General features: G+C 38.4%; 2 protein-coding genes across 3 annotated transcripts in view; one reads left to right on the forward strand and one right to left on the reverse strand.

Annotated features, from left to right (window-relative positions):
- LOC117668967 (serine protease 27-like) overlaps nucleotides 1-19,936 on the reverse strand; it is a 51,428-nt gene extending 31,492 nt beyond the window's left edge. Inside the window, exons 1-6 of one of the 2 annotated variants that reach the window (XM_034423025.3) lie at nucleotides 19,795-19,936; nucleotides 17,601-17,627; nucleotides 14,188-14,353; nucleotides 13,485-13,762; nucleotides 12,679-12,869; nucleotides 9,157-9,346 (exon numbers count right to left, since the gene is read on the reverse strand). In XM_034423025.3, the coding sequence (XP_034278916.1) occupies nucleotides 9,157-9,346; nucleotides 12,679-12,869; nucleotides 13,485-13,762; nucleotides 14,188-14,353; nucleotides 17,601-17,627; nucleotides 19,795-19,846 (904 nt within the window). In that variant the 5' untranslated portion in view covers nucleotides 19,847-19,936. Of the gene's footprint in view, nucleotides 1-8,843; nucleotides 9,347-12,678; nucleotides 12,870-13,484; nucleotides 13,763-14,187; nucleotides 14,354-17,600; nucleotides 17,628-19,794 lie in introns of those variants that run through there. The other variant, XM_034423024.3, reaches the window with a different exon arrangement.
- LOC117668964 (olfactory receptor 10A7-like) lies at nucleotides 666-1,601 on the forward strand. The gene has a single exon (XM_034423013.1). The coding sequence runs from the start codon at nucleotides 666-668 to the stop codon at nucleotides 1,599-1,601; it is 936 nt and encodes a 311-aa protein (XP_034278904.1).
- Nucleotides 19,937-20,267: the final 331 nt, after the last annotated feature.

Here is a 20,267-nt window from a genome sequence, read left to right on the forward strand (position 1 = left end):
ATTTCATTTGATACCAGATACATGATTCTAGATTATCTGTAACAAAACTGTATAATAGTACACATTTTTCAATGTCAAAGTGAAGGGGGGCACAAAAGCTGAAGATTAAAAACTTGAAGTTATTGAAACTTAACTTCTGCATTTTTGTTATTTTCTGACCCCAAATTTCTTCTTGCTTTCCTCCCTGAGGATATATTCAGCCTAGATTTTATTTGGTTTAGCCTATGAAAGTGATTTCAAATTAAATGTGCTGGTGAATTGATTTTGTAGGCAACCTCAGTTTCCTATGAAAGTATCTTGGAGGAGTGAAGGGATCAAGAAGTATATTTTACAATTTGCTGGACTTAAACTCTAAGAATGTCTTGGTGAGATAAATGTTGAGAATTTCAGTCTGACAAAACTGAAAATATTAGGTTTTGGAAGGGTAGTTTACAGAGTTTTGATTTTGTAATTAGAGAAGTTGTCCTAAGAGGTCTGTAAGGGGCGTGCATAAGCGCACCAGCGTGCCTACTGTCCCTGTCCTAATATTCCTTTTTACTTACTCTTTTCATGTATTCAAATTATGTTTATACTTTTACCTGTTATCTTATATATGCTTGACAAATAAACTTATGACTTATGACACTCCCTGAAGTCCATCCTTTTCACTTCCCTATGTTCTAGAGATGAATGCTGAACTGGCAAGACACTGGGAGAACAAAAGTGCTATAAATGAGTTTGTCTTACTGGGATTTCATGAACACCCTGTGCTCTTCTTTGCTGCCTTTCTTGCTATCTATCTGACTGTTGTTCTAGGCAATGGCCTTGTTGTGATTGTGACAACAAGGGATCCTGCCCTCCATACACCTATGTATTTTTTTCTAAGAAGTTTATCAGGACTTGAGGTATGTTACACTTCAGTCACTCTTCCCAAAATGATAACCAACCTGGCCACAGGAGATCACTCAATTTCTTTGGAAGCCTGTGCCTCCCAAATGTTCTTCATGCTGTTCCTGGGTGGTGCTGAGTGTTTCTTACTAACTGCCATGGCCTACGATCGCTATCTTGCTATTTGCCTACCCCTGCACTATATGACCATAATGAATCAAAGGATGCTCATAGGGCTGGTGTCTGGTTGTTTTGTTCTCAGCCTCCCAATGCAGTTGGTGCAAATTGGACTCATCTTCTCCCTCCCTTTCTGTGGCCCTAATGAAATGGACCACTTCTTCTGTGACATGCCAGCAGTCCTCAGTCTGGCGTGTGCTGATGTCTCCACCAATGAGTTGGTAGTATATATGGAGAATGTTATATTTGCTCTGGTTCCTCTAGCTGTCATCTTAACCTCCTACTTCTACATCACTAGGACTATATTGCACATGTCGTCAGCCATGGGGCGCCAGAAGGCTTTTTCCACTTGTTCATCTCATGTGATTGTGGTCAGTCTTTTCTATGGCTCAGGAATGTTGGTATACCTACATCCCCAAACTACAGATTCTATTAAGATTGACAAACTACTTTCCCTGCTCTACACAGTCATCATTCCCCTTTGCAACCCCCTTATCTACACTTTAAGAAATAAGGAGGTAAAGGCTGCCCTGAAGAGGCTTTTTAGTAATAAATAGTCTTTTGATGTAGGCAAGGATAGTATTGAAGACATCAGCTGAACACTTATCTTGATTTTAGGATGTTCAAAAGCCAGCACAATACTGTATATCTTCTGATAACTAAATAAAGTAGACTCCAAAGCATGCTTATAGGTGCTATAGCCTTTTGCTATAGGCCTTATTTCAGTCCTTTAGCAAAATTTAAAATTCAAAATTTAATCAATCCCTTAATTCTACATTATTATTAAAATTCAATTTTAGTGTCTTGCAAAATTAGTTCAGGCTACAGCTGATAGATAGGGTTAGCATTGATAATGTGCAACTACATGGAATGACATAAGCATAGGAAGCTCTCCTCTCCGTGAAGTTTATGAAGGGCACATATTCAAATCATCATATTTTATTCAGATTTGTCCTTACCAAATCTATCTTGTGTTAGGCTGAGCTGAGAAATACTGAGAATGAAATTTACCCAGCAAACTTACTTGTCTAACACCTTAATCACTGTACAATACTTTTCCATTTGCATCAACATAATCTTGCCCAGGTCCCAGGTTCACAAGAGTTCTTGCAGAATCATCAGATTGGCCCAGCAATTTTTTGTGGCATTTTAACATCTGTAATTCTTCTCCTGCTCACTAGTGCTTTTTAGGAAAGGATTTATAAAAATAAAATAAAATATGTTCCATTCAGGCTTCATATATTTATTGTTGTTAGAGTTAACTTACTGGGGTTTGATCTGTTTTGTTTTTAAATGTTTTCCTGATTGAGGTAATTATTCAGGAGTAATAAGAAACAATTGTTTTAAATATCATAGTTATACAGAATATGCCTGGAGAGATACCCTTGTATTCTTCAATGGCCGGGTTCACATGACATATTAAGCCAACCCAGATAAACCTCATCGTGGCTTAAAACAATGGATGAAATCAGATCACAGAAAACCAAGGACAAATTTACATCATCTGAACTGGTATGGCAGAAAATACGATATGGCCTGATTTCAGCATAAATTTCCTTTCAAAGAATAAAAGTGATCAGGTCACATCAATCACCTGCTTTTTTAGGTTTTTTTGAACAAAGCAATTTGGTATATTATAATAGCATTTATGATTTGTATGGATGTTCCTTTGATTCTTCATTCAGTATTTTCTCTAGATAGGCCTCTCCAGATGGATTGCTATAGCAATGTCTCTAAGGTATTTCAAGAAAGTTAGCAACTGGTAATACTTAGATGGTGTGCTCTAAAAGATATAGAGGAGTGTTTCTCAATCTTGGCAACTTGAAGATGCCAAGGTCCCACAATTCTCCAGCTCCCACAATTTTCCAGCAACTAGGAATTCTGGGAGTTGAGGTCCATACATATTCAAGTTGCCAAGGTTGAGAAACACTGGTATAGATGATAAGCAAAAATGGCTGAATTTTATCTCCCCTTCCAGAGCAGGAGGCGATAGCAAGCCAGTTCTGTGTGCACGTCATAAATCAAAGGTCAATCTTGTAGGAACAAGACAACATTGGCTGAGTTCATATCACTTCTTTCCAACCAGCCCTGCTATAATAATGCTCTGTTGCATAACTCTGAAACCATTCCAATTTGTCAATGATGTCTTTTCTTCTAGAGTTTGTTGTTTTTAAGTCACAACTAAAATGACATTGCTTTACCATTCTACAAATTTCTTTATCATCCTAGACATTAAACAACAAAATTTGAAACGGGGTGGGAGTGGGAATAGCAAAATTAATGTTGGAGTTTTTATTTCTTCCTCAAAGTCTGTAATTAATAACAAGGGTTAGAGTTTCATACCCTTCTTTAATCTTCCATTTATATCAGACAAGATTGTCTTGACAACCTCAAGGTCCCCATCTTGATCGCATGATATTGGCCTGATTTTTTTTTCTCCAACTTAGAATGTAAAGTCTTATGCTTATCTCTCCTCCTGAAAATAGTGCTTTTTTTACACCTAAGCTAACACCTAAGCTACATTAACAATGTCCGAATAGAAAAATGTTTAGTGCTGCTCCATCACATTTCAGAGTGGATTGATCAAACAACATGATACAAGCTGTAAGTCTGTATGTCTTGACCAAATGAGGGTCCATCTTTCCTTCCCTTAGGTTACCTAGTTCTGGATATACAAGTCATGCTACTGAATAGACATCGACTAAACTGGAAATAATGGCATACAAGCAATGAAGGAATGAAAATGAAAAGAACTCTTGGGATCTTGCTCAAAGTTCCTTTAGTTTTAACTCAGTAAAGGAAACGTACACAAATGAGCAAGAAGGCAATTTTCCAAGTATTGAATGAGCTTGGGTAGATACCTCTGTTTAGAGATACCTGTTTATTTGGGGTTGCTTTCATTTCCTATTTCCTGAAGAGTTTAATACAGAAAGTCCCGAGTTGGCAATCCTTTTTTGGTTATATTCTGAATCCCTTATAGTGCCTACCACCTGTTAAGCCAGTACCTCTTTGCAATTTTTTCCCATTGAGGAATTTATGCATCTGAATAAATATTAAAGTTTGTCAGCAGAGGGCACTATAGGACATTTTAAAAGTACTGCGTTACAATTAACAGCAGTAAAGGGAGGTTATTTGTAAAATTAAGTAGCAGTTATCTGTCAGTTAAGGGTGCTTTTTTGCCCCAGAACCATGACTGTAATTTTTATATCTCTAAGTATACTGACAAAAGGCTTTTTCCATCTCATTGAGTTATTGTCAACCATCTTACAGATTTACTTTAAAGAAAAATTAAAATATATTGGTATTTTACATTTGTGGGCCCCACTTTTTTTTCCCTAGGAAACCTCAAAGTAATATCCAGAGGGGTCTCTTATTATGCTCTCCCTCTGAAAACAATCCTATGAACTAGACTTAGCTGAGGTATAGTCAGGGGTGGTATTCTACTGGTTCGGGCATACCGGTAGCTCCGATGACCAACTGAGAGCAAACCGGTTCGCTCCAACGTCCAGGTGGGCCCACCTGCCCACCCCTCCACTATACTGACCTATATTCCTTTCTTTGAAGCCCAGCTGATTCGCACGGCAGAGCGGATTGCTGCGCCTCAGCTGTTTTACTCACCGGGGCTGCAGTAGAAGGTAAGTTTTAGAGCTTGTTTGAAATGCACGTTTAGCACATGCGCAGAGTGCGTGTTTGGCGCACGTATGAGCGAAGCAATTGTTACACCAATTGAATCTCACCAATGGGTATGGTGGTTGGCCCATAGTTAACCAAAAATTTTCAGAGTCAAGCTAGGAACTTGCTAAGTCAAACATTAACACCTTAACTACTACACAAACATATCCTATATATTGATCCCATGTTATTTAATGCCAAAATTACGAAAGATTAGGATCAGTCTCAGGAATACGCTTAGCCTAGTCATGCTTCTAGAAGATGCAAAGTACGGCTATAGGTAGATGTTTCGTAAAGTTGAACTTTACTAAGCATTCCTTTCCTTGTGAAGTATCTCTTTTTTTAATATATATTTTTATTAAAAGAAGATTTATGTAAGATTAAAGACTATAGATAATAAAAGGAAAAGTAGAAAAAAGATGGAAATATGAAAGAATAAAAGAAAAATGAGAAAGTTATCTGAATGACTTCCAAGCTTCTATGCAGCAGTTACAGGTATATAATTGCCATCTCCATTGTCTCAAATTATATAATTCCATTCTTCCCATAAACAAACCTTTTTACTCAATAAACTCCCAAATCACCTTTTTTTATCCATTTACAGCAAAAGTAACTGTTGCTCTGCCCTTAATCAAAAAAAATCAATTTAGTCATTTCTGCAAACTCTACCATCTTCACAATCCATTCTTACATTATTGGTATATTTAGTGCTAGATTTTGTGGATCTCCAAAAATGGTAACATGCAACCTTAAAATTAATTATATTTTATTTGAATTAAAGCATCATTCCAAGCATCATTCATCTCCTACAGAGCCAGTTGTGCAACCTATAGATAAAAAGGCAAGCTCTTTTTATCAACCTTTTTTAAATTATTAGTTTTGTCTCCAAAACTAATTGGAGACGCATATTCCATATCCTTTCACCCAATCATTCAGAAATTTAAAATGCATCCCAAGAATACAAATTTCCTGTATACTGACTTACAGCCTAAATATTTCTGATTTATAGGCTTAGGAGCATCTTTAATTGAGATGTATAGCTCATTCCATATGGACAATGTCAATACAGCAGCTCTTTTAACTAAAGTACCATTTTCAGAAATTTGTATAGCGATGACTTGGTTGTCTTTTTTCCATATTTGTCAATAATTATATAATTGATACATATGCATCTATCCTAACTCTATGTGTAAAATGAGTTTTACAAAATGTGGTTTTGCGTTATGAAAATAAGTTTGCCTCAAAAAGAAAGTATAATTTAAAAATTGCCTTAGAAATCATTGGCTTTTGTTCTATCATGTGTGTGGTTGACTCCCTTAAAAACAGAGAAAAGAACATTAGATACTTAGCTTAAAATTTATTTCTAGGTTGCTGTGAAGGAAACATATGCCTCCATCTTGGAAGTGTTTGATGAGGGAAACTCCCCTTAGTCTATTATTGTTCTATTATGGGATTTTTTTTATTTATTTATCTTCTTGTTTTGTCATCTCAATTGCAAGTATCTTCATAGCTGTGTTTGCCACAAAAGGGGCTGGAAAGAATGAGGAGACAGGCTAAAAATGTAAGATGAATAGTTTTTTTCCCTGAGCAATAAGAGATTAACTAATTGCACTGATGCTTCCTATATCAAACAGGAAGTAACCTTCAGCATAAATATCCAATGTTCCCATCTGTTGTTGTTGTTGTTGTTAGTTGCGAAGTCATGTCCGACCCATCACAACCCCATGGACAACTTTCCTCCAGGCCTTCCTGTCCTCTACCATTCCCCAGAGTCTGTTTAAGCTCACACAAACTGCTTCAATGGTTCCAGCCAGCCACCTCATTCTCTGCCGTCCCCTTCTTTTTTTGCCCTCAATAGTTCCCAGTACTAGGCTCTTCTCCAGTCCTCCTTCTCATTAAGTTGCCAAAGTAATTCAGTTTCATCTTCAGGATCTGGCCTTCTGAAGAGCAGTCAAGGTTGATCTCGTCTAGGACTGACCGGATTGATCTCCTTGCAGTCCAAGGGACTCACAGGAGTCTTCTCCAGCACCATAGTTCAAAGGCCGCAATTCTTTGACACTCAAGCCTTTCTTATGGTCCAACTTTCACAACCATAAACCATAGCCTTGACTATACACACTTTTGTTGGCAGGGTGATGTCTCTTCTTTTTAGTATGCTATCTAGATTTGCCATCTGTAGCTATGTTAAATATATTTACCAATCCATTGATATATGCTTAGTACTTTACATAATTTTGTAATTAGATTACTGTTCTTTAGAAGAACAGTAAGGGGAGGAGAGAAGTGCACAGGTCCATGAAATCAAATAGGAATTTCTAACGATGATTACATAAAAGTTACTCTCACATAACGACAACTTGTTTGGTGACCTTTAAAACTTATTACTGATCCTTGAAATTCCAACCACTGCAGCATATTTAGAATTTAGAATAACAGAGTTGGACGGGACCTTGGAGGTCCTCTAGTCCAACCCCCTGCTTAGGCAGGAAACCCTACACTTCAGACAAATGGTTATCCAACATCTTCTTAAAAACTTCCGGTGTTGGAGCATTCAGAACTTGTGAAGGCAAGTTGTTCCACTGATATATTGTTCTAACTGTCAGGAAATTTCTCCTTAGTTCTACGTTGCTCCTCTCCTTGATTAGTTTCCACCCTTTGCTTCTTGTCCTACCCTCAGGTGCTTTGGAGAATGCAGCCCCTGAGATATTGGAACACTGCTATCATGTCACCCCTAGTCCTTCTTTTCATTAAATTAGATATACCCTGTTCCTGCAACCATTCTTCATGTTTTAGTCTCGTCCCCTAATCATCTTTGTTGCTCTTCTCTGCAATCTTTCTAGAGTCTCCACATCTTTTTTACATCATGGCCACCAAAACTGAATGCAGTATTCCAAGAGTGGCCTTACCAAGGCATTATAAAGTGGCATTAACACTTCATGTGATCTTAATTTTATCCCCCCATTTCTGCAGCCTAGAGTTGCGTTGGCTTTTTTGGCAGCTGCTGCAAACTGCTGGCTCATATTAAATGATTGTCCACTAGGACTCCAAGATCCCCCTCAGTTACTACTATTGAGCAAGGTACCACATATACTGTACTTGTGCATTTTGTTTTTCTTGACTAAATGTAGAACCTTACTTTTTTCACCACTGAATTTCATTTTGTTAGATAGTGCCCAATGTTCAAGTCTATCAAGATCCTTCTGTATCTTAAGCCTATCTTCTGGAGTGTTGGCTATTCTTGCCAGCTTGATGTAATCTGCAAATTTGATGAGCTCTCCATCTATCCCCTTGTTCAAGTTATTGATGAAGAAGTTGAAGAGTACTGGGCCTAAAACAGAGCCTTGGGGTATATGACCTTGTGGTCATACGACTGCAATATCACAGTATTCCAAGGTCATGTGACATGCTAGAATCTCCAGTTAGAATAGAGGAATTAGTGAAGAGAGCGGTGAGCTCGGAGTCCTTGCAGGAAAGGAACTGATGAAGGCCAGCCCGCTTCTCTCCCTCCCCTCCTCCCCCCAAATACCTGAAGCCTTTATCTGGCTGTTCCCAAGAGAATGTAGTTTGTCTGATGAGATTCCTGTAAATAGGTATAGGCAACAAAAAAAGCAACTCTGATCAGCTTGCAGTGTTGTTCTTGTTTCTTGTGCCTGTCACTATTTACAAGCTTCTTTGCAGTCCCAATTGCCATCCTCTATCTTGGGATGAAAATTGTGAGAACACTTTAAGAATTTCTCTCTCTTTAACTCTGCGGAGAGATTACAAAAATAAGAAAGAGGCCAGCTACAACTTTTCCAATATTTTATATACTCGGCGAGATTTGTGTTTAGATCCACAACAATATTACGGAGTATCTTATTTTTCTCTTTTCTGAAACTGTTCCACACAAGCAGAAATTAATGGTGGATGACAGAACTACAAAAGAAATCAACCTAATCCATAATTACACATTCACAGCAAGGCAAGGTAGAGGTTACTATGTTGTTATCCTGTTGTCTGAACATGTCCACTATTGGGTAGATGATTGAAGAGACTCTACGAGACTCTTTGACATTTTAATTGGAAACTCCTTATATCTCATGGCACAAAGAACTTCTTTTTGCCTCTAATGATTCAAGGAAAGAAACTGGGATTTTTGAATTTTTATTTATTATCAAATGTATAAGCAAGTCTGAATTCTGAGAATGATTAATAATGAGAGAAAGAGATAACAGGAGGTTAATGTAGTCAGATCTCCAGGAAACTTTTCATTATCCACAATGGGGATTGTATTTTTATCTTTGAACTAAGTATTTTTACATTGTAGTTGAATGGCAATATTATATTAAGTGCTATGTAATACTTGTGTTACAATTACATTTACAACTGATTATAAATGAACAGCATTTATATGGAAAGTGCTCAGGAGAAAAATTAAAAAGAAGACAACAGAAGTCTTACTGGGATGAGGGACACCACCACTGGAAACTGAGTTCTTTTCTATAGTTTGTTGAATCCAGTCCATATAAGAAGTTACTCTGGTATAAACTCCGGGTCGGTTGGGTTCAGAACAACCCACCCCAAAGCTCACAACACCGGCTAGAAACCATGTACCATTCAACTTGCAGGCCAGGGGTCCCCCAGAGTCACCCTGAAAAGAAAGAAAGGAGTTAACTAGGAACACTCTTCCAGTAAGACCTAAGGAAATAATATGCATTTTGAGTTTAAATCTAAGCAGATAAGATGAATATGGCCATTCACCACTTCCTCTTAATGTTACTTAGCCTAGCCCTTACTATTACTGAAAAGAGGGAAATGATAATGGTGATTTAAAAGTAAATGTGAAAACAATCTTGTGGAGAATCAGTATTATATCTTAAGTGTCTTTGTTATGGGTTTGAAGGTTAGTTAAGAATAGTGTTGGCATGCTTAGAAGCCCTTGTTACTTTGCTTTCAGTAATTCATGTCATCACCGGAGACATACTGGAGAAAATTTCCTTGCTCCTTTGTGGAACCATCTGCCTCAGAAGGACTACCGTGTTTCCCCGAAAATAAGACCCTGTCTTATATTTTTTTTGAACCCTGAAATAAGCGCTTGGCCTTATTGCCATGCGCTCAAAAGCCCTATTGGGCTTCTTATCAGGGGATGTCTTATTTTGGGGAAAACAGCGTATGTAAAATCAAAACTTTGGATAAATTGTTTTATGGGAGGAAATATACTGCCATTAAGAATGTACTGCAAAAACAGTACATTCTTTCGATTGAGAAACTATAGTTTAAATTCAAGCTTCATCACATAACTTATCAAATTTACTTTTGGCTGTCATTATTCTAAGACATGTTATAAATATCAACAGGAAACAAAGCCATTTCTGCCCCAATCTACTTAGAGGAAGAATGAGATATGGAAAAATGTTTTAAGGTGGTTGTTTATTGTTACATTTTGGGGGGAATGGGGAACTAGATTAATTTCCTTATTTTAAATGGGGAGCCACAAGAATGCATGTGCAAAAATGTGTTGTTGTTGTTAAAATCCCTGTAATTTATGAACTGAATAAACAAATAAAATTATTAGTAAAAAATATTTGGGGGAGGAGGAGATAGATTTATTTTATTATTTTATTTATTTTATTTTATTAAATTTTTATACCGCCCTTCTCCTGCTGGACTCAGGGCAGTGAACAGCCAAGAATAAAAAACATCCAATACAAAATTTAAAATGATTAAAAGAATTAAACAAATTTTGGCCCAGATTTAAAACATCCCAACTAAAATCTGTTACAATTACAATATCTAAGGGGGGGGGTTACGCCAGCCCAGCTTGGTGAAATAGAAAAGTTTTGAGGGCATGGTGAAAAGCACGGAGATCTGGTATCATATGTATGTCCGGAGGCAGGTCGTTCCAGAGGGCAGGTGCTGCCACAGAGAAGGCCCTCCCCCTGGGGGTTGCCAGCCAACATTCCCTGGCTGACGGCACGCTGAGGAGTCCCTCTCTGTGGGAGCGTACTGGCCGGTGGGAGGCTATCGGTGGCAGAAGGCGGTGCCAGGCCCTGTGCCATGGAGCCCTTTAAAGGTGGTAACCAATACCTTGAAGACCACTGGGAGCCAATGCAGCTCACGCAGGAGGGGTGTCACATGGGAGCAGCCCATCGCTCCCATAATCCCCCGTGTGGCCGCATTCTGCACCAGTTGGAGCCTCCAGGTGCTCCTCAAGGGGAGCCCCATGTAGAGAGCATTGCAGTAGTCCAGGCAGGAAGTGACGAGCCCCTGACTGTGCGTAAGGAATTCCGATCCAGAAAAGGACGCAACTGGCAAATCAGGCGAACCTGATGAAAAGCCCCCCTGGCCACGGCCGTCATATGCTCTTCTAAAGACAGCCGTGCATCCAGGAGGACGCCCAAGTTGCGAGCCCTCTCCGAGGGGGCCAGTAACTCGCCCCCAATAGCCAGCGATGGCACCATCTGGCTATATCGGGATGCCGGAAGTCACAGCCACTCGGCCTTGGAAGGGTTGAGTCGAAGTCTGTTTCTCCCCATCCAGACCCACACGGCTTCCAGGCACTGGGACATCACTTCAAGGGCATCATTGGGATCACTTCAAGGGCATCGTTTAATGATTTGTGATCGTGCTCATTGGGCACAGGAGAGAAAAAAATGGATTGGTGGAATGGATCTAAACAAGAGTACTATACTGCAATTTACTGTATTAGCTTAGTGTTTCTTATAAAGAGAGAAAATCTTTTGCTTCTTAATTTAATAAACTTTTTCATGCTAACTTTTAACCAATTAAAGATCAACAATTAACAGGTATGAGCAACTATTCTGGGATCAGAGGTCGTATTCAAGAAATAGACCACATCTAGGCTTCACTGTAAGAAATATGAGGCTTGGCAAAAATGTGAACAATTCAGAGTGAAATCAGTGCTAGACTACCAGCCTTTTGGTTGTATTAAGCTACTTATTTCTATTTTCATGCCCAACATTGCTATTGCTTAACAATCACGGTCAATTTTAAATCATAGTTACTCATATTACTGGTAAACCCTGCCCTACAAACAACAAGACCACACTATAAAAAAGATATTGAGACTCTAGAAAAAGTGCAGAGAAGGCCAACCAGGATGATTAGGGGACTGAAGACTAAAACATATGAAGAACAGTTACAGGAACTGGGCATGGCTAGTCTAGTGAAGAGAAGGACTAGAGGAGACATGATAGCAGTGTTCCAATATTTGATGGGCTGCCACAGAGAGAAAGGGGTCAAGCTATTTTCCAAGGCACCTGAAGGCCAGACAAGGAACAATGGATGGAAAGTCATCAAGGAGAGATTTAACCTGGAAATAAGGAGACATTTTCTAACAGTGAGAACTATCAACCAATGGAACAGTTTGCATTCAGAAATTGTGGGAGCTTCATCACTGGAAACTTTCAAGAAGAGACTGGACTGCCATCTGTCAGAAATGGTGTAAGGTCTGCTTGGGCGGGGGGTTGGACTAGATGACCTACAAGGTTCCTTCCAACTCTGTTAATCTGTATAATCTGTATTATGACCATTATGATTCACAGTTGGTATTAAGATTCCAGTGATTTCTTTTTCCATCCTGTACACATTGCTTGAAGAATCAGTTTAATGTACTAATCAAGCTAGAAACTGGAGACCATGAGTTCTAGTTCTGCCTTAGATAAAAAGCCAGGTAGGTGACCATGGGCCAGTCACTTTCTCTCAACCCTCAGAAGGAGGTAATGGCAAACCACTTCTGAAAAACCTTGCCAGGTAAGCTGCAGAGACCAATAGGCAAGTCTCCAAGAATTGGTCATTATTGAAGAAAAAAAATGGCTGGATTCACACATTTCGCTCAGCATGGTTATATAATAAATTGCAATGCCCTAGTTCCCAGACTCGTGATAAACAAGCAAATTCTATATTAGTGTAATATCTGCTACAAATCGTAATTGGTCCATGGCTCTTATCCCCTATTTTTACCTGGCAAGAATCCTTCTTTCCTTCCGGATATCCAGCACAGATCATGTCATCATAAATTAGCCTGTAGTTTTTTGGCAAAACTTCAGTATCTATGTCAGAGCTGCTGGAGTCATTATGGTACATTTCATCACACTTATCAACATCTAGGATTGGCATTTCCAATTTTTGCAGAATCCGAGTGACGAAAGAGGCTAGTGCAAAAAAAAAAAAAATTAAAAAAGGGAGAGTCTGAGACTGAACACCAATTCCTAAGCATTTAAGGGTGGAGCCTTCCTCCACTTGCTTTTAAAGATCAAAGGGGTAAGTGGAAGTATCTGTGATGCTTTAGTCTGCGGGCCTCATTTTAAATTGCTCCCAACTCCTCCAGTCCATCTACCAAATGTTTGAGTTCCACACCCTTTGCAATAATGTCATTGCACCAACAACAACATTCTTGATGCCACTAAATGGCTGATTAAAAAACAAACAAATATTGCAACTGCAAAAACAATGGATGTAATTAGCCCTGTTATGAGGACTTCTAAGTCATGGGTTACATGTGCCCACAACTCATTTATTACAGAGCCTTCCAAATCACGGCACCAAAATTCAGTGTCAAATCAACTACTGCAAAAACAATATTTTTACAGCAATAAGCAAAATTATAAATAATATAAATGTCTTAACTCTCCATAAAGTTTAATGCAGCTTAATGCCGCTCAAAATATTTGGGGGGGGGAGAATCCTCTTCCTCCTCCTCCAAATGGAGACCACATGCCTTGCAGAAGCCTGAATTATGCACTAAGAAGACCCCACCTTTTTCTTACCATCTGGATAGAGGTCCCCCCAGCCAGTGACCCAGCACATCATCCCTACAGGGAAAGGTTCAGGATCTGCAACAGTGGATAAGCAGACCGGCAAGATGGTTCGGGAGAAACGGACAGGCTCCTCTAGTTTCACCAACGCAATATCAGCACTCAGCCCAACTCCAGCATAATATGGATGTACTACAATCAGGCTTACAGCAGATGAGACCATGGTGGATGCTGGTTTGGGGAGTTCGTACTCTCCCAGGTGTACTCGATACTTGGATGCAACTAGTGGCCTATGGGAGCCAAGGGGAAAAATAATCAGTCTTCTATCATCCTTGCTCAGCTCTGAAACTCAACAGGAAATCTGGTGCTTTCAAATTATGCGCTCCAGACAATGTACTTACCATGTAGTTGCTCTATCTTGTTCACTGAGCATTATGGAGGACATCATTTATATATTTATGCCATCAAATCTTTATTATGATCAAAGATCAGCATCAGGAGGGAGGAATCAAAGTAGAAATTCAGATTTCCTGGCTCTTTTAATATTGTATACTATCTTCATAAAGTCAAGATAAAATTGGTCCACTGCCAAATTTTTGAACTTAATTAAATTGCTATGGTTCCCTATGCTATAGCTCCATCGTCAATTACTGATTCCCTTAAAGAAGAGAAACTGGCTGAGATACAGTCTCTTTAATGCAAATCTGCTACTCACCCGTCAAAGCAATGAGCAGCTGTCACCACCCACTGGGAGGAAATGAGACTTCCACCACATATGTGAAGTCTGTTTTCTCGTATGCTGACCTGCCATGGCCATTCCCCTTCTTCAGCTCTCTTCCCACCAACAATTCGAGGGGAATGTACTTTGGGGCGCCCACAGACTGTAAAAGAAAAAAAGTGAAATGTGAGAAGATGAGAGCTGTAGGAAATTGTTCAGATCATATTACGGGTAATGCTACTGCCTGTCTACAGCCAATACTGCCAACCTTGCCATAATTCAGCTCACATATTAATTTTTATATTATTATTATTATTTTGTGAAATCACAAGCTATTTGGGCAAGTGAAAACAACATAGGTTTTCTTTGAATTCTTAATTTTTTATCCATGATTGATAAATAGATGGCATTTTTCACTTTCTGTTTCAAAATATAGCCACGAAAGAAGCTATAAGATTCAGATGCGAGTATTTTCACTTCAGTTCAATCCTAAAAAATATTACAGGTAAAGTTGACTGCCAGGTCTTTATTCTTGATGATCTCACAGGCACATCCGGACAATTTTCTTGGTAAAAATATTTAAATGGCAACTGTCTTCTTGCTTTTTTTTCATCTTCCCAGTGCTTGAGAGTTTTCCATCCAAATAACAAGCTGGTCCTATTCCATTTAGGTGGACATCCTACATATAGTAAGGAATTTGTAACCAGATGGTGGAAGAATGAAATGATTAGAATGAATCAACAAAATGAAAGAGTTGTGATAAGTTAGTTCATGTGAGGGGGAAGTGTCAACTGCCAGGAAACTCAGGAGATCCAGACAGTTCAAATGAGTATAAAGATTAATTGTAAGCTTGAGCTGTCTACAAGAATCTGAATTACTAATGGCCAAGGGAAATTAGTGGTAGATAAAGAGTAGAAGGAATTCAAGGTGGGCTGGACTTAGATCTCGTGGGCATGAAGGGAACTCATGACTGATGACGCATTAGACCCCTCCCTCAGGCTAAGTCTGATTATCTCCTACAGGTAACAAGAGCTAAGGATGCTTGTTAGGGTGAGGAAAGATATCTCAGATATATAAATAAGAAAAATGATTACCAGAAAGACATATGAAAATAGCAGTAGATTAATGACCACATATAGTAATAAAATATGTTAAATGTCTACCTGAATACTGGATGCTTTTAAGAAGAGATTGGACAACCATTTGTCTGAAATGGTATAGAGTTTCCTGCCTAAGCAGGGGGTTGGACTAGAAAACCTCCAAGGTCCCTTCCAACTCTCTCTCTTATTCTATTTTATACTATTCTGAATATGTTATCATTTATCTATAATAAACAGGAAAACTTTTGATTATAGGTACATAAGAAAAATAGGGGTTCTTCAGGTAATTTCGTAATGATAAAATATCTGGGGCCTCCAAGCATCTTTTTAAAAATGGTTAGAGACCAGTAGACAAACTAATATCTCCTCCAGGTATTTTAGACAACTCTTTTAATTCCTTGCCATTCCATTGATTGGGAATGAGGGCAAATGTATTTAAAGGATACCCAATTATCTACTGATGTTTAAAAACATTTTGTGTTTGCTTAGCCAGGTGTCATATATTTTCTCCCTTAGATGTTGTTGACATATGTTTATAGAGTAGGATGAGTCATAACTAAAAGTAATTACATTGAAACAAATTATATCTAACACTAGATAGAAAGAAAGAACTGTAGAAAGAATGTAGGCAGATGGCTGAGGCAGCAACCAAATTTTGCTAATTACAGCTCCTAATATTCTTAATTATCATGGCCAATTATAAGGGATGCTGGAATTTCTGCTGGAATTTCTACTGGAGTTCAGCAATATTCATAGTTTTTATGCTTCACATAATTTACAAAAATGTAAACAGTGGAATTAAATGAAGAGTAACATTTATTAAATGAAGAATAACATTTATACATGAGAGAGAGAGAAAATGTATATACTGTATGTATGTGCATGTGTATATATGTATGTGTGTGTCATCTACCTAGCTCTCAGGTATGTTTATTAATAAGCACAAGAGGTCCATAAAGTACACAGCATACATGCATAGCCTGTTCAGATGATCAGTCTCTTTATATTGCAGAGGGTTTTTTCTCATCTACGTACAACTGATGTGCCTGCATGGAAGTCTCCAGGACCCACGCTACACTGCATTTGCAAGTGTGTGCATTTTAAATCTCTCTCTTTGTATATGTATACACAGTCTTTTGTTTCATGACTATCTCTGCACTACACTGAAGCATAATATGCATATTATACATGCTAATCTTGAAAATAAGCAAGGTTTTGCACCAAGTGGGCCATCATAGATGGTTGGAAAAAGAAGGTTCAAATATGTATGGATTTCCTACTAAACTAAAGAATACTTGTTAACTGCCACACATTCTAAATTTCTTGGCATAACCTAAAATAAATGACCATAAAATATTTTTAAAGGTATAAATAGGGAAGTGTGTGTGTGTGTGTGTGTGTGTGTGTGTGTGTGTGTGTGTGTGTGTAAAGGGTTATTTATAAGTCTGAAAATTATTCCTTATGTTGCATATCATATGTTATATACTATGAATATGTACATATATGGTACATAATGTATAATGTATATTAGAATAAGTCATGACTATAGTGGGCCTATAGAACAACCATATCTAGCATTTTCCTGAACTCATTGGGAAACTCACATTGCTGGAATGTGTATATTACTAATAACAGAAAATCCTGGATTGCATTTTTCATGGAGTCATGGAACAGGGAGTAAGAACGTAAAGTTCCTTACAAGACCAGGGCAAGATGTACCATACATATGGATTCAGAGTAAACAAGCTTTGATATAAAGAGAAGACTGGGATGAACCCAGACCCCCAGAGTGCGAGACAACTCTTGTTGGAGCAGGGGATGCCCCAAGTCTGCTTCCCAGCCCTCTCTAACACAGTCTGATAACTTGAGATTGTATGTGAGTATTGTGTGAATGTGTAGTCTAGTTGGGCAACAATACCTACAGCAACCTGTTGGGCATAGTTACCTGAATAGCCTTGTTGGGCATAATTAATTGAATAGCCTTGTTGGGCATAATTAATTGAATAGCATTGTTGGGCATAATTAATTGAATAGCCTTGTTGGGCACAGTAACTTCAATAGCCTTGTTGGACATAGCTTTTTCAAGTAAAGTAAGTTTGAAATTAGACAAGTGTGTATACAAATATAAAGGAACTAATTAAGCTTAGTTGTACATTTCCTTTCTTTTTTGTCTGAATAACACAAGAATAACAGGACTATTGGAAAACTATGTTTTGAGTGCTTAAACTCAATTTTATGACATTATCTCTTCTCTAGGTCTTTCCTCCCCCATTATTAGGTTGACTAGCCTTTACTCAGGTGTGTTCTTACCTTTCTGAGCATCAGTGTTTTCCACACCTAAAAATACAATAAATAAAGTCAAAATGATGGAATGAAAAAACATTACTATTAGAAGATAGACATCAGGAGTTAGGTTACCAAAAAAACCTGGGTCAATATTTTTAGTCCCCAGAACACTCTCCGCAACAGCAAGCTTGCCAGGGGAAAAGAATTTTATTTTTAATTACTTTTATTACAAAACAGCTGAATAATAATTCTTTAGGACAGTACATCTCAACTTTTTTTTCACCACGGACCCCCCCCCCCCTTAAATACCTTTCATGGCCACGGACCATGGCCACTGATCCCCTTAACTCAAGATTTAAATAATAACATTTCTTCAAGCCTTCGCAGACTCCCAGGGGTCGGCAGATCACAGGTTGACAACCACTGATTTAAGAGCTAAGCCAACCTGTCTAATAGTTAAACATGGCCACATGTGAAATGTTTAACTGGGTCAGTTAAAGACCAAGTAATTGTAATTATACAAGATAAGCTTAGTTAGTCTTAGCGTTTGTTTTTTAATGGCTCTGGGTCAGTGGTGAAATGTAAAATTTGTTACTACCAGCTCTGTGAGCGTGGCTTAGGGGAGTAGTGACTGGGTGGGCATGGCCAACTTTTTTTAAAAAAACTTTTACTTTTAAAATCATTTTTCTACCACCTCTTTGGCTGAAGAGGTTGTTAAAAAATGCTTTTAAAGCCTCTGACGATCCCTGATTGGCAGAGGCTTCTTTTCTTTTAAAAACATTTTTTATACAACCTCTTTGACCAAAGAGGTTGTAGAAAAAATGCTTTTAAAAATTAAAAAAAAAGCCTCTGATGATTGCAAGGCTCAGCTGGGCATGGGGGGGGCAGGGATTTTTGCTACTGGTTCTCCGAACCACCCGCCGTCATCACTACCAGATCGGGCAATCCAGTCCGAACCGGGAGCATTTCACCCCTACTCTGGGTTATGAAAACCCAGACTTGGATAGCTTGTTATGCAAAGCCAGAAAAAATGTTAAATCCGTAAACAGATTAAGCATCTTCTATGAAGGCTCACTGCATGTATAAACAGCTCATCTGTAACATATCACTGTCGTAGCTCTTTTTGTTAATGAACTCAATGTTCATTACATTGAGTTTACATTTACATTGTCACCACTCCTCTTACCATTTCCTTTCTCAACAATATCTGTAGGTATTTCTAATCCATGCCACAAATCTTTCAGTTGTTTTTGATCCAAAAGACTAGCCTGAGAGATCAGATGGCATGGGTTTGCATTGTTCTGACTCACCAAACATGTTCTATCAAAAGCCTGCAGAAATCTTTCCCAAACCTGAATTTAACTGAATTTAGGCCTTGAACATGGCACATAAGGCCAGTCAGTAAAAGAAATGCCATTAAGAAAATTCCTTGGTTAGTAATTGCAATAGATCTTTCTCTGAAGACTGATAAGCAGCAAATCTGTAACGTATTGTTACAGAAATAGGAAGAGTTTAATAATCCAAACCTCCTATGAACCCACATACACACAACTATTTCAGTCCAGTAATTTGTCAATTGCATAATATATCAAAGTGATCAATTGTTATGTAATGGCTACAAGGAGAGAAAATAAAACCTATCTGCATTTCCAAGTGTAGAAATCTACATACATATGCACTTTCCTTACAAAACTGGATTACTGCCTGTATCTAACTAATGAAACACAGCATTTTTTTTCCCCTTAACATTTTTTTTAATCATAAGGAAAGCAATACTTGCTGGATGTTTCAGCCTCCATGCTCCAGATTTCCTTTCCAATGGTCTGGAAGAATCCACATGTTTCCCATTTTTCCCAGAAATCAATGGTTAAAATGTCTCAGGTTTTGCAACTCATCCAGCACCCATTGTTGTAGTTCAACAATTTTTCAGATTTCTTTCCATCTGCTCAGGCAACCTAATGGTTTAGAATCTTTACTTTTTAAGAGAGGATTGGTGACTCAAATGGAACAGAGACTGTGTCTGTATTCCACAACACTAGTCTAGGTGATCAAATAACTATAGAAACTACCTCTACCCACTTTCACATATTCAGAGAGGGAGGGAGGGAGGGAGGGAGGGAGGGAGAGAGAGAGAGAGAGAGAGAGAGAGAGAGAGAGAGAGAGAGAGAGAGAGAGAGAGAGAGAGAGAGAGAGAACACTTTCTGTCCTGGCTACCCACCTTTCAACAACAGAAATAGAAGCACAATCTGAGAGCAACAGAGACACAGCATTGTCCAAGACTAGCAGTGTTCAGTCATCCAGTCCTAAGGCAGATCAGGTATAGAGGAACAGCACACTGGGCTGTGATGCTCAAATCAAGAACCCAGGATTTGCAGAGAACCAAAGGAACAATCTCTTAACTGTTGCTTAATATCAAGCAGAGTGTCAAAGAGACCTGAGCTACTTAGTATTGTCCTTCTCTCACTCCACCCCCAGCTTTTCAGTGGGGCAAGTTGAACAGCCTACTCAACAGGCTGTTGAGTTATCCCAACTATTCTTTCTCCACCTCTGGGTGGGGTGAAATGGTTTAAGTAATTTGGAGTAATATGAACAATTATCTTATAGCAGCCTGCTATTGAAGGTAAGAGAAAAAGTATCTATTATAATTTCTATTTCAAGAATTAGCATTATATAGTTTTCGGGCACTATGCA

The sequence above is a fragment of the Pantherophis guttatus genome, chromosome 4 (assembly GCF_059756535.1).
Source record: "Pantherophis guttatus breed Tessera chromosome 4, ASM5975653v1, whole genome shotgun sequence".
NCBI lineage: Eukaryota > Metazoa > Chordata > Lepidosauria > Squamata > Colubridae > Pantherophis > Pantherophis guttatus.